Below are 14,565 nucleotides of genomic sequence, written 5' to 3'. Positions count from 1 at the left end.
TGTCAGTTAATAGGAACATGGGAAAGTGGCTTCCCAGCCATCCCTCATCAATATGGCCTCACATACTGGGCAAAGGGGCTTTCCCACCTTTAGATGAGACAGACTGAAGCATTGCCTTAACCTAAGTGACAGATACAGTAGAATGTCAGGTCCTCTGAGTCAGGGTGTGCTTCGTGCTTGGTCTTGTACCAATGGTGTCTCATGCTTTTTTGGAGTGGGGGGTGGGTGGGGTGTAGATAGGGAACTCCAGCTTGGAAAAGTCCCTCCACCAACATAGATCAGCTGCTTCTCTGAAACTTACAGACCTAAGAGTTCCTTACACATATTAGGCACTTAAATGTTTGTTGGGTTGACATTATGTAAATATTTTATATATTAAGCACTTACAATTTGCATAATTATTCTAATTTGGGTATATAAGATACATTATGGCTTATAAAGTATTTCCTTCCCAACAGCACATCTTTTGAGACTAATTTATTCCCCCTCATGCACTTGAGCCCAGAATTCTGAACTGAGAGGAAGGAGAGAGACCATCATAGATGGGCAGCAGCAGCAACAATGGGGTCAACCTTCCCCAACCCTGCCCCTCCCCCCTTAACAAGCTGATCCAGAAAGAATATGGGCAATAGGAGAAAGGAGAAAAAAAAGGGGGCCCCTGAGACTGGGGAGCAGTCATTGCCCACTCTGGGCATCCCCTAGGAGGGCTAAGGCTGAAGCCACAGGGCCTCCTGCCTCTTCAAGGCCTGAGGAAAGCTCCCAGAAAACTGCCCAACCTTTCCCAATCTCCACTTCCAAGGGTTGCCCACCAACAAAGGGCACGGCTGACTCACTTGCCCCTTTACCAAAAGTTCCCAGCTTCATCTCTAAATGAGGTTATATCCATAAAGCCCTAGGCACAGTGCCTGGTACCCAAGGTAGGTGCCTAATCAGTGCTTATTCCCTTCCTCACCTTCCCCTGTAACCTGATTTTTTTCCTCAAATATGCAAAGACTTAAGGTTAACTAGAAGTAAAATTTTACTAGCTGTGTGACCCTGGGCAAGTCACTCAACCCCGATTGCCTCAAACATTCAGGGCCATCTCCAGTCGTCTTGATGTCTATCTTGCCACTGGGCCTAGATGGCTCTGGAGGAGAAAGTGAGGCTGGTGACCTTGCAAAGCCCTCCCTCACTTACATCCAAGGCATGACATCACCTCCTGATGTCACGCTCCTCTTCAGAAATGAAGGACAAACGGCAACAGCTTGCCTCAATCCTGGAAGCTCTCCACCTGGGGGCTCTGAGCCATCATAACTGTCCTGCTCACTCCTTGTTTAACAGAAACTTCATAAAGCAGTCACGGATGGGACCACATGGACCACAGTCCCTATACTAAAGAAAGAATTCCTTATTTTAACAGGGCTGGTTAAATCTCCAGATTTACCTCTCTCCAGAAAGGGAGCAGAGAGAAGAGGGTGGTGAGGAGTGTCGTTGTCTAGCCAACTGGCCCCTCCAACAGCCCCCAGATGCCCCAACAACCAGGATGACATTTGTGTGTTTAACAGACTTCCTGGGTGCTGCTACCCCTGCAGAGAAAGCAGGACTGTTTCTCATCTTTATTGCCCCAGCACCCAGCAAACATTAGGCACTTAATGAATGCTCTCCCATGCCTCTTTCTTAGAGAGGTCCTTTGTCCTTCCGTTTGCCCTCTGAGCTTCAGACACCTCTTTCTTGACAACCTGGGGAGTACTGCACCTGTTGTTTAGACTGCCTGCCTAATGGAGTTGTGCAAAGCACTTTAATCCAAGGTCTCATTCAATCCTCTCAACAACCTCATGTGGTAGGTGCTATTATCATCTCCATTTTACAGATAGAAAAACTGAGGAACAGAGAGGTTAAGTGACTTGCCCAGGGTCACACAGTAAGTGTCTGGGGTGGGATTAGAACCCAGCTCTTCCAAATCCACAACTTTGTTGCACTACCACACCAGAAGCAACACCAGGCATCTTCATGGACACAAGTCCTCCAAAAGATCACCTTTCCCAGCATCACTCACCTAAGACCTTGAGAATTTAACTTGTAAGAATATTTTACAACTGAAATGTGTCCACACAACACTGGCATGGAAATCTGCTCCCCTCTCCGAAGCTCTGTCTCTCTGCCAGAGACCTGACAGGCAGGAAATGCCGCCCCGCCCCCACCCCCAAATTAGAAGATGGGAACTAGACAGGCCAGGTACTTTCTCAGCACGGCTCCAGGGCGACTCCTGCCCTAGCAAGCAGAGCAGAGTGTTCTGGGGCTGATGTCCGGGATCCCGGCAACATGCAAAGAGATTCTCTTTCCTTTTAGAGAGCATGTCCTCCTTCTTACCTTCGACAAGTCGAACCATCTGTTTCTTGCTTCTGAAACAAGGTAGTTATGCGCTTGCTCACAAGCGAGGTCTGAATCTGTGTTCTTCGGTTTGGGCCTTGAAAATGGGAAAAATAATCATCAATAACTGTGTTTTCAATGTAAAGAGATCACGAATCTCCCAGGGGCTTAGCACCCCACTCCAAGCACCTCCCCCTCAGTATCAAAGACTGTTTCACGTCTGTGATTTCACATCTGCTCTAACTTAATTCTTAAAACACTGTCTTATTTCCCCAGCCTTCCGGAATGTTCTTTGTCCTTGTTTCTTTTCCGATGGATGCTGTTCGGCTCTCTTGCAGCCCCACAAAACAAACAGAACTCATTTATTCTCTGAGAAAACCAACAATGACAATAACAAAGCTTTCAGTGTCTTAGGAGGAGACTCAAGGAGCTCCCTCCTCTCCGTGAGTATCTGAGCCCGAGCCAGACTGTGCACCACACCACAGCCAAAGGGCTCCCCTCAGTCATGGAGAAAGAGGGCACAGTGTCACAGACACTGCCCCGGTGCCCACGGTGCTCACAGTGGCTGCGACAGCCTGGAAGGAGAAGGGGGCAGAGGGCTGGGTTCAGATTCTGACTCTGGTCCGAGACAAGTCTCTCGGCTTCTGTCTGGGAACATCTCACCCTCCACCGCCTTGGTCACAGAACGGAAACCACTCATATTTCACTTTCCTCCTCCCAGTTGTAAAGTCCAAAGGCAGGGACAGGTTGGCTAGATTAGGAGTCAACGATCTGGGTTCAAATCCTGGCTCGGCCATTTCCTAACTGTATGACCTTGGGTAAGTGTGTCACCAAACATCTCTGGCCCTCCAGTTCCTCACCCAAAACAAGAAATGGAATAGGTGACCTCCGAAGCAGCTTTCGGCTCTAAATCATGCTCCGGCAGCACCAGCCCAGCTCGGGCTCTCGGCCCTTCCTGGCCATGCCCTCTCATGGCCTCTTTCTACAGCCTCCCTGCCTCCAGCCTGCCGTGGCTTCCAACATTCTATTCCTAAAGCACAGTTGTGAGCATGCCACTCCCCTATTCAAGAAGCTCCCCCATGGCTCGCTACAGCCTTTGGGGTAAAAAGCTCTTAGTCCACTGACTCCATACCACTCCCCCTCTTGGGCCTCCTTGTTATTCCTCATCCACAACGTTCCTTCTCCAAGCCTTTGTCCAGGCTGTGCCCCAGAGCTCAGAATTCCCACCCTTCTTTCCCTTTGCCTCCTAGAAGCCCCTGCTCTCTTCAGAGCTCACCTCAAATCCCATTTGCTGTAAGAAGCTTCTCATGGAGAATGTCCCACCCCTCAAAGTCCCAAGGATGAACACTAATGAGTCTGTCACATGTAGGCGCCCCTGATGCGGGAATATCCCTGCTGGGGGGGGGGTGCTGAGCCCCCACACTCAAGGGAGGGACTCTGGGAGTGCAGTGGTCAAAAGAAGACAAAGAGGTTGGCAGCCGATTGGCTACGTGGGCGAGGAAGAGTGAGGATTCAGGGTACGGCTAGGATTACAGACCTTAGGACCACAGACATGGGAGACCCAGCCAGAGAGTGTCTGGGCAGGATCTGAATGTGGGTCTCCTGACTCCCAGTTCAGTGCTCCCATTTCTAAAGTAACTTTGCTGTTGTTTACAAAGTGTTTTCCTCAAAAATAACCCTGTGAGGGAGGTAATGGAAACCGAGGGACACTGCTCAACAGAGAAGCCTGGAGCACAGCACCCCACCCCCACCCTGTACCTGTGCTGGCAGGTCAAGGTGGTTCCCCAAAGGTGCAGCCACTTGGCTACAGCCCTCCCTAAAGGTCCTTGGGAAACGCGGAGTGAGTCAGGAAATTATATGTTGACTATTCACAACAACAGCTCCCAAGCCTTCCCTTGGTGCTTCTCATGTAAACGTATCATCCAGTGACATTTGCTAACAGAAGGCAAGGGGATAATGACACCCTAGCATAACTGTCCACCTATAACCCCGGGTCACATACTCCTACCAAAGTGTGTAGTGTCCACGGGTACAAACTTAAAGAAATCAGGCCATGAGGTTTAATACTCATAAGAGGAGGGAAATCCTCGTGCCTGTGGTAACTCACAGCTTTGGCCTCTTTGGAAAATGGCCGATCCCACACATCACCTAGAGGATGCCACATTTATTCTTGGCGTCTTCACTCTCCTGCTGAATGAAACCACTTCCCTTTACTCGTGAGTCACTGAGGCAGAGTTAAGGGCTTTTAGTAAACAGAAGCCTTAATCCTGGGATACTAAGGGCTCCCCTCTTGGCTGTGACCTGAGACAACATTACACTTTGTTCAGTGAAAAGCAGTTTCCTCAAGGCTGAGACCTCTTCAGGTCAGCCCTCCCAAGCCATAGATAGCAAACAATAAAGGACAACACAGGCAAACCCATGAGGGGCTTCTCCTCCATCAAGCTATCAAAGGCGCTTGAGAGCAGAGAGACCTTTTTCTCTAATCTGCTCCCAGTATCAGTGCTTTCCTGGATCCAGTCAGATCCACTCCCAACACCTGTGGGTCCCATCTGTCTCTCTCCTCAGCTGGTCTTTGTTCAGAGCTGCTACTAGTGTCTTTTTTGTTGTTCCCACTTGCTTTCCCCGCCTCTGTTGACTTCTCAGCTGTTGGTTTTGATTTCTGTCTGCAGTCTCTAATGAAAGAATCTACCTTCCAATTCACTGGCTCCACATTGGCTACACCTGCCTTTTATCAGGGTCTGCTTACTAATTCATCTCTAATTTAGGTTAAGAAACTCAAAATCAGGGGCAGCTAGGTGGCGCAGTGGATAGATCACTGGCCCTGGATTCAGGAGGACCTGAGTTCAAATCTGGCCTCAGACACTTAGCACTTAGCTCTTGTGACCCTGGGCAAGTCACTTAACCCCAATTGCCTCACTGAAAGAAACTCAAAATCCACATTTCTGTCATATGTGACACAAGCCACAAAAGACTGTCATCAGAAAGTTCTATCATGGTTTCCCAGCTTTCAACCTCAAAATCTTCATAATAGTCGTGTACATCAGTCATGTAGAACAGTCGTGTAAATTAAAGGTAATCACGCATTTGAGCCATATTTGCCTTCTGTTGGCATGCTTTGTCCCCTGGGGAGCTGTTTTCTCACCATCCGGTGCTCAGCATTGGGTTCTGGGGTGGGGAAGGAGGAAAATGTCCAGTATGAGGGCTCAGAAGTGCTGAGACTTGAGACATACTTGCCGACCTTGAAAAAGAGTATTTAACTCTTGCCCACCCTTTTAGAGTCACAAGGCTTCCTGTATTTCTCCCCTCCTCCCCACACACACATCTCCCACTCTAATTTAGTCCCCTTGCCACCTCTTGCTTGGATGACTCCCAAAGCCAAATAACACAAGTCCCCATGCCATCTGCCTTTCTCCCTCTATAACCCACCATTGAAACAGCTGTTAAAAGAATCTAGGCAAGGACCAGATAAGACCATGTCACCCCCTGCTCAAAAATGGCTCCTTATCAACTATGAGTAAACCCAAGCAAGCCCTCCCTTAGGCCCTGGCATTGAAGGCCCTCCATGAGCTGGTGCCCACCCATCTTTGCAGCCCCATTCACTTTCTCTACATTGCAGCCTCCTGCTACTGGACTACGGGTGAGCTTTGGCAGTCTCTCCTGCCAATGCTTGCCTCTGGGCATTCCCACAGATGGCCCTCCCTGCCTGAGTGTCCCCTCCCACCAGGATTCTTCCCTTCCTCCAAGGCTCAGGTGCCAGTCCTTGTCTTCTCCCCTCCCACTATGACCTCTGGAGCCCTCCAGCCTAGATCTTTTTCTCTTCTGTTCCTTCCCTCTTCTTGTACTCCTCAGACCTGGTTTCCTCCTGAGATCCCATGTCTCATGGCCCCCTCGCTAATACTGGCTACTCCTACCTTCCCATCCCCAGACACATGGGGCACAGAGGAGTTGGCAAGGTCCACAGCTGCCCTCTGCTACCATCATTGCCCAGTCCCATCTCTGTCTTGTCCAGATCCTTGTCACTGCCATTCATGGTCCTCCTTGGGTCATTCTTCCTCCTTCCCAAGAAACTCAGTGCCTGCTTTGCCACTTTGCTTTCCACTCTAACTCCCACCCCTTCAAAAGCCCTTCTGCCTCCACTTTCCTCCAGCTTGCAAAGAAGTGGTCATAGGGTCATACCTCAGGTCACACTGAACAAAGTTTGCTACAGATACTGGAAGTCCTCATTAGGGCTCTGATTCTGTGTTCTAGGCCTCTAGTGGGGAATCTATATTCTAAGAACTTTCCCTGTTCTAAAAGGCCAAATTAACTCTGACGTTCCCTTGTTCTAAGGCCCCTTCTAGCTCTGACATGCCTGTTCTAAGGCCCCTCCCATCCCTGACCTTCCCTGTTCTAAGGCCCCCCCCCCAACCCTGACATCCCCATTCTAAGTTCTTTTTAAAAGGCCTGCCTAATGATTAGCAGTTGCCTCTGTAAGGCAAGCACGTCAGCCCTGCTCCTTTTATGAACACAGCTGGCATGTCCCATATGAACTGTGTTCCTATGGTAGAAGCTGAAAGGCAGCGCCAATTTTTTCCTGTGAATTTCTCCTCACCTGATAAGCCTTTGTGGAGGGTCGTCTTTCTTGAACTGCCTCTTCTCACACAAGTTACGAAACTCGCGGTAATTAAGTGTCAAACCTGGCTTCAGATTCATCGACTCAAGTAGACGCATAAACTCCTCCTCTTTCAGGGTGATCAGCATGTGATGCAACATGGTTCTGAAGTCGGTCATGTTAATGATGCCATCATGGTTTGTGTCAGTTTTGTAAAAGGCAGAGTAGGCGTCCTTTAAAAACCAAAGGTGGAGGGTGGTTCTTGGGGTTTTGTTTTAAATCAAGGTGGTTCTTTTATTACCAATGAAGTAGACAAAAGAATGGTGGGTTTAGAGGGATCTGACTTCCAGCATTGATTTTTCATCCAGAAACAGGTGAATTTAACAACCCAGTGTTCTAAAAACCTAAGGTCATGAATTACTTGAGGAAGGAATCACTATTTGATAAGAACTTCGGGGGAAAATAAGAGCCATTTGACAGAAATTAGGTTTAACCCCCCATATTACACTATATACTAGAAGAAGTTTAACACAGAGAATTGAATATTAAAAATCACACTATAAAAAGAATTATTACTGTGGGGGGCAGCTAGGTGGTGCAGTGAATAAAGCACCGGCCCTGGATTCAGGAGGGCCTGAGTTCAAATCTGATCTCAGACACTTGACACTTACTAGCTGTGTGACCCTGGGCAAGTCACTTAACCCTCAATGCCCCGCAAAAATCAATTTAAAAAATAACCACACTATAAAAATCATATGAAAGCTGGATCAGGTACTTTTAACAGCCAGGATGAGAATTATTAATGAGATAGGGATGGAGGTCATCAGAAAAGGTATAATTAATAATTCTGATTCCATGAAAACAGCTTTTGCATGAGCAAAATTAATGAAGATAGGATAAGAAAGGAAATGGTAAATTAGGGGAAAATATCTCTGCATCAGATATTTCTGATGAGGGTTCTATATCCAAGATATATAGGGAATTAACATAAATATATACATACATATATGTGTATACATATATACATACATAAGACCAAAAAGTCAGTCTCCACTGGATAAGTGGTCAAAGGATATGAATAAACAGTTCTTGAAAGCAGAATTAGAAACTATTAACAACCATTGGAAAGGTATTTCAAATCACTAATGATATGAGAAATGCCAATCAAAACAGCTGTGAGACTTATTTCACACCCAGAAAATTGGAGAAGATGACAAAAGATGGGAACAGTTCATGCTAAAGGAGTGATGGGAAATAGGCACACTAATACATTGTAGGTAGAGCTGTGAATTGGTCTGACTATTTTGGAAAACAATTGGGAATTATACTAATAAAGTGACAAAATTGCCAATACCCTTTGACCTATGTATAAATGCTACACTGGGTATGTACTCCAAAGAGGTAAAATAAAACACAAAACTTTGCAATCTTATGCAAGTTATTTGGGACAAGTCATAATTTTATGTGGTGACAGCAGTGATCATATGTGTATGCTTCTGCTGACAGCAGGCTCACTCAGAACATCTGACTTCGATGAAGGTGGACTTAGCCATGTTCACTGCTTTGAGGGTTGAATTTTTAGTCAAATTTCACGTTTCATTTTTCTTTTGGTTTTAAGTTCTGTGCTTTTAAAGGATGGATATTATTCCTGCTTCTATGACAGTGACTGTTAGAGATATGACAGGGGCTATTGATGAAAAGTGGAGCAATTCAAAGATCATTCAAGCCCACAATGCAATAGGATTGTTCCTGCCAAATCACAAAGCCAGGAACTTAAGAAATAATTGCTGTGAAACAGCCTAAATCATCCTCAGAAAACAAGCAGAGACATTCCAAGGGACTTGGAATCTGGATAGGATTGTTGCTGATTCCTCTACCAAAAAAGCTTCTTCTTGACTTTGGAAGAACTATGAGAAGCACAAGAAGAGAGAGAAGTTGCTATCCATTGCTATGAAGAGAAAATGCTTGTCATGGGCAAGTTAATACAAAGACTGGAATCCTGAAGATTAGGAAAACATCCTTTTTACTAATGAAAAACTGCCCAAAAAACATTGGCAAAAGGAGTGCTGGTAAGCCTGTAAGGATATCTGGACAGTTCATCAAATACTAAAATACCCACTTCCCCAAAAATATATATTTTGGGAAGTTTTTAAGACCAGCGGACCCAGGAGTCTTGTTCCCATTAAAGAAATGGTGATCTCTGATAAATATGTTGGTATGCTGAGAAACAGAATTGTTCCAAGATGACAACAATTCCCAGTTGAAGATGGAGTACTATGACATTATCTTGCACCATTCCACATATAACAAAAGATTAAGAGAAGTATTGGAAAACCTTATGTGAATTGATGCAAAGTAAAGTGCGCAGAATGGAAACAAACCAAGAGTCTAGCAGTTAAGGCAAATCTCCATGTATGTGCTGTAAGAAACAATGAACAGATGACTACAGAGAAGTATGGAAAATCTTTTATGAACTGATACAAAGTGAAGTGTACAGAACTGGAAAACACAATGACTACAGCCATATAAATGGAAAAACACACAGAGAAAAATCAAAACCAAGTACTGTGAAATTATGAAAAGCAAGCTTGACCCCAAAGAGGAAGATAAGGATGCTCTTCCCTTCCTTCTTTGAAGAGGTGGGGAACTATGGGTGTAGAATAGTGCATACACTGTCAGACTTGGCTGATGTGATGGTTTGTTTTTCTGAACTTTTTTTTTCTCTTTTTTATTAAATGAGATGCAAGGAGGTTGGTTGTCTATGGGGAAACAAAAGAATGCAATAAAACATTTTTAAAATAATCCTCCATTTCTGGGTCACTTTAAGGTTTATAGTACACTTTTCTCATTATAATTATGTGAGATAAAACTGTAAGCAGTAATACCCCTCTTCTAGAGATGAGAAAACAGAAGCTTCCAGAGGTTACAGAACTTGCTCATGGTCACACAGACATAAATAGCAGAACTGGGATTTATACTGATGATTCATTATTTCATTCACCAGTGTTCTTCTCACCAGACTCTGCTGCTTCCTGGGATATTCCCAGGGGGTCAGTGCTGAAAGTGAACTTCAGGCCAAAGAGACTAGTCTAAAGATAGCTACTCGTATCACCAAGCCCAGTAACAGAGGAAGTCATGGAAAATGGAGAAATGACTGGTTAAGCTGAGGCCAGAAAAGGAATCTCTCTCCCCTTCCACCCCACCCCCCCCCCAGACCTGTGATTTAATCAGTACAGGACACTCCCAGCATGAATTCTCCCTCTACCAATGAAAATTAGCACCAGGCCTCTAATCTGGGAGAAAGGGGTGGTAGATGACTTATCCAGAGTCACACAGCCAGAACAGCCCTCCCCTCTGGCCCATTAGATGACAAGGAAGCAGTGTAGTGCAATGATAGACCCCAGGAGACCTGGGTTCAAATCCTGACTCTGCCTCTTAATTCCTATGTAGTCCTGGGCAAGTCACCTTAGCTCTCTCATGGGTTTGTCCTTAATTATTTGGGGTGAGGCAGGGTAGGTGGGGTGAGGTTTGGGGGGTTGTAGAAGAATTCAACTTCCAGGACAAGGATCCCAGCATCTTGAGGCTAGACCCTACCCAGCAGGTGCTTAAGAAATGCTTTTTGGAGTGGCTGAAGAAAGTGTTGAGCAGGGTCCTCAGGGAGGGGGTGCTCATCACCCTCCTCTCTCCTCTGGAGATTTAGTGAAAGCTGAAGAAAGGGGGTCATGATGAAGGGAGGGGAGCGGGAGCTGCACTCAAGAGAAGGGAAGGTGGACGAGGTTGGTGCCACCACTGGCTCTTCTCTGGGGTGGGGCCACCTGCCGTCCTTCCCTTCTGAGGCGGAGGCGCAGCAGGACAGAGGGAAAAAGAGAGGCAGAAGACCCTAAAGCCAGCCCCCAGCTGGGCGAGCATGGAGCCACATGGGAGGTGGGCAGACGGCTTTCCTGCACTTCTGGCCTGCCCAGTCCTGAGGTGTCAGTGGGCAGACTGTATCAGACAGGGAGCAGGAAGGTGGGACAAAGGCCCCTGCTGTGCTCTCCTTACCCCATAAGTTTCCTTAATCCTCTTAGAGAAGTTCTTCAGGCAGTCATCAGCGGTTGTGAAATGACTCTCAAAACTGGTCTTTGGGGTAACAGAAGTCGGCACTGTCTGCACCACAGGAGGCTCTTGTCCACTGGGTTTCCCATCTGAAGCTAGTAAGGAAATCAGAAAAGGCCAAAGGTCAAAAGGCCCCTGCCTGCTTTTGTGGAGCCAAGTCTGCCATATTTGCCCCACTTGTAACAGGGAGGCTATCAGGGTGGGGACTCCCCCCCAGGGTCAAATCCCAGCCCATCCCCCACCAGGGTGGGCAATGGCCAAGAATAAGTCACACACACACCCCTCCCCCATAAGGCCTTATTCTGGTGCTAAGCTTCTGCCTGATGTCCCCAGTGGCAGCGCCGCCCCCCATGACATTTGTACCTATTTCCTATTCATTTCCATTTCCTTGTCTATATTCATGGGGTCTCCCTTCAATAGAATATAAGCTTCTGGGGAGCAAAGGCTGTTCCCTGTTTGGTTTTCTGTCCCCAGTACTTACAGTGGGTGCTTAATAAATGCCTGTAAGCTCTTAGATGTTTCGTTGTGGTCTTTACTGAAATCTAGAGGGTGAGCCCCCAGAACCAGTGAGGGATTTGGCTAAAGGGGTCACAGAAGCTATGGTGGGGGGAGCCCTGGCTCTGGGGTCAGAAGGCACCAGCCTGGACAAGATCCTTTCCCAGGCCAGCAGATGCTGCGAGAGGCCCCTCCCTTCCATCTCCACCCCGTGATGCCACAGGTCAGATCTCCTGACTCCCAGAGCCAGCTTTCTCCATGGGTCCATCCGTAGTGCTAGAGAACATAGATCTAAAGGGACCTCAGAAGTCATGGAGGCCAAGCCCCTGGTCCTACAAACAAAGAAGCAGGAAAAGCTGTATGAGCCCAGCAGAGAGAAGGGGCGTGAGTGGGGGAGGCAGGCCTCCGCCAGCATCGCACTTCACTGAGACAGAGGGATGGCCAGGCTGGGTAAGACATGGATGCGGATAGCAAGGACAGCCAGCTGGGGTTCACTGAGGGAAATGCAGGGGTCAGGCTGCCCCCAGGGGCCCTGTGTCCATTCTCTTTGCTCCACAAACCCGGGCCCCATCACCTCTCATCCGAACCACTGCCCACACAGCTGGTCTCCTTGGCTCCAGTCTCTCCCCCACCAATGTCTCCTCGAGGCACCGGCCAAAGCAACATTCCCGTGATGGTGACCCCAGCACAGCTTAGCTCACAGCGAGTGGCTCCTGATCCTCGAGCATGAGACATTACCTCCTCCTGTGTGCCTTATGGCCACCATGATCTGGCTCTGGATCCCCAAACTCTGCATCACAGCCCCGTACATAGCACTGGTCTGAGCTCTGCCACTCACGCTCCAGTGAAACAGAAAAACCTCTTTCCAGAACCTCCAGAGAGCTCACTCCTCCACCTGGAATGCTGTGTGATACTGGAGAAGAGCCCGAGAACAATGGAGCAGACAGAGGGGCAACTCCTGGTCAGACACCAGCAACCTCTACTCGCTGCCCTGGGGCCCGATGCCTTTAGGAGGAACCTCATGCATCTGTCTGTAAGAGGCCTAGCACCAGGGATCAGGCGAGGATGGGAAGGGCGGTGGGTGGGGGTCAGGTGGGGCCAACCATTGGCCCTCCCATCTGTGATAGCCTAAAGATCAGAGGCGAGGCGACACAGTGGGAGGTGGGCTGGACACAACACCTCCCTTCTCCTTTCTCCGCCTCATTGGCCACCTCTGTCAAACTGAGGGGTTCCAGCCCTGAAGCTGTGTTCCAAGGGTCCTCAGAGGGCCTCTCAGCTCCTTCAAAGCTCGGTTTCCTCCTCTGTAGAACGAGGGGCTTGGACGAGCTCCAGACCTCCTAGGCTAGGAATGGCAAGCTTGGATTTAGGGGATACCGGATGGAGGGGAATTCTGTAAGTGTGTAGGAGACCAAGACCTGAACATTCTGCCCTTCTAGTCTTATTCATCTTCTTTTGGTCTAAGTGGGCACATGTCTCTCCCCTGGATGTGATGGGGAGCCACAAAACCAAGTCAGGGCCTGGTGGCTGCCAACAAAGACCAGCCCCGGATGTTGTTGTTCTTTGAAATCCCAAATGTGGTTGGAGGTAGTTGCTAAGCACCAGGCCCTCCCCTCCTGCAGGAGAGACACCTGAACCATAGCAGTCCTATTGGGCAGTGGTGTCTGCCCTGAGGCACAGCCCAAATACTGACTTGACACAGAGCATTCCTTCATCTCCAGAATTCACACCTTTTCACAAGTTGCCCCCTATGCCTGGAATGCACCCATCCTCGCCTCCCCCTGTAGAGTGCCCAGACCCTCCAAGGTCCAGTTCAAGAGGCACCTCCTGAGCTTCCCAGTGGCCAGCAGCTTCCCCACCCCCTGCTTCTGAAATGGCCTTGCAGTGATTTGTATTCCACTGAATATTTTAGGAAAATATTCCTTCCCCCAATGAAACGTAAGCTACAGGAGGACAAGAACATGTTTCCCCTTTGTTCATGCCCATCCATCGATGGGCACAGCCCCAGGCTAGGCATGAAGCCGGAGTTTGCTAAGCATTTGCTGATAGAGTCATGGGTCACCCTGTTCACCCACTTAGCCAAATGCCAGCTTAGTATCTGTGGCAGCTCCACTGACATTTGGCCTGCAAGCACGTGCCCTTGGAGGATGCTCGCCCTGCTCGGCCTGACGGACAGAGGGGCTCACAGGCTCCAACTCGGGGTCTGTGGGACCAAGGGAACCACCCAACTATTCGGACGAGATTTATTCCAGGCAACGTTTGCATCTTACGTTCAGCTACCTTCAAATCCGGATGCAAAATCGAGATAACTCAGTCCTTCGTTTTTATAGCCTATCTTTTTAACCAGCAGACCAAACTGTTCGTCGTCCATAGGCATTCCGTTATCTTCCAGCACCTGGCAGAGAGAGAGGAAAGGAGGAGAAAGCTCAGTCACTGCCCCCACCCCCGCTAGCTCAGCCAGCACCTGGGAATGGGTGCTGGGAACCAGGATGGCAGCTGGTGGGAGAGTGGGTGGGTGCTTGTCTTAGCCAATGGTGGCCTGTGATTGGTAGGTATGGGGTTGATTTCAGTTTTACACAAAGAATCCAGAACCAAGTCAAGTCTGCTTGGCATGTCCCAGGGGCCTTTTAGGAGGGGATAAGTGTGGTGTGAGGAATGAGCTTTGGGTGAGGAAGCCAGAGAGGGGCTGGGGAGCACCCACTAGCTGTGTGACCTTAGCCAAGTCCCTTCACCTCTGTGGACCCCGAGATCCTTATGTGGAAAATGGCAGGGTCAGGTTACATGAACTCTGAGGTCCCTCCCAGCCCAAGGAGCCTAAAACTCCCATTCTAAGCATCAGAATGTCAACTTTATTGTCGCTTTCAGTCCCACATTGGCCAAGCTGCACTTTCCTCCTCTGTTATCCCCCAATGACCTCCATTTCACTCTCGGTCTCTCCTCTCACAAACACAGAAAAGAACATGACCACAACACGTGTTCTAACCTGCTTTCTGGCTTGACACACTGGGGGAGGGGAGGCTGGTAACAAATAAAACTCT

General features: G+C 48.3%; 1 protein-coding gene across 1 annotated transcript in view; it reads right to left on the bottom strand.

The window, feature by feature from the left end:
* EFCAB6 (EF-hand calcium binding domain 6) overlaps positions 1–14,565 on the bottom strand; it is a 168,313-nt gene that overhangs the window by 54,473 nt on the left and 99,275 nt on the right. The window contains exons 19-22 of the mRNA XM_043967890.1: positions 13,808–13,922; positions 10,982–11,130; positions 6,941–7,173; positions 2,350–2,446 (exon numbers count right to left, since the gene is read on the bottom strand). Coding sequence (XP_043823825.1) covers positions 2,350–2,446; positions 6,941–7,173; positions 10,982–11,130; positions 13,808–13,922 — 594 coding nt within the window. The remainder of the gene's footprint in view (positions 1–2,349; positions 2,447–6,940; positions 7,174–10,981; positions 11,131–13,807; positions 13,923–14,565) is intronic.

The sequence above is a fragment of the Dromiciops gliroides genome, chromosome 5 (genome assembly GCF_019393635.1).
Source record: "Dromiciops gliroides isolate mDroGli1 chromosome 5, mDroGli1.pri, whole genome shotgun sequence".
In the NCBI taxonomy this organism is placed as follows: Eukaryota; Metazoa; Chordata; class Mammalia; order Microbiotheria; family Microbiotheriidae; genus Dromiciops; species Dromiciops gliroides.
This window is presented reverse-complemented; position numbering and strand designations above follow the sequence as displayed.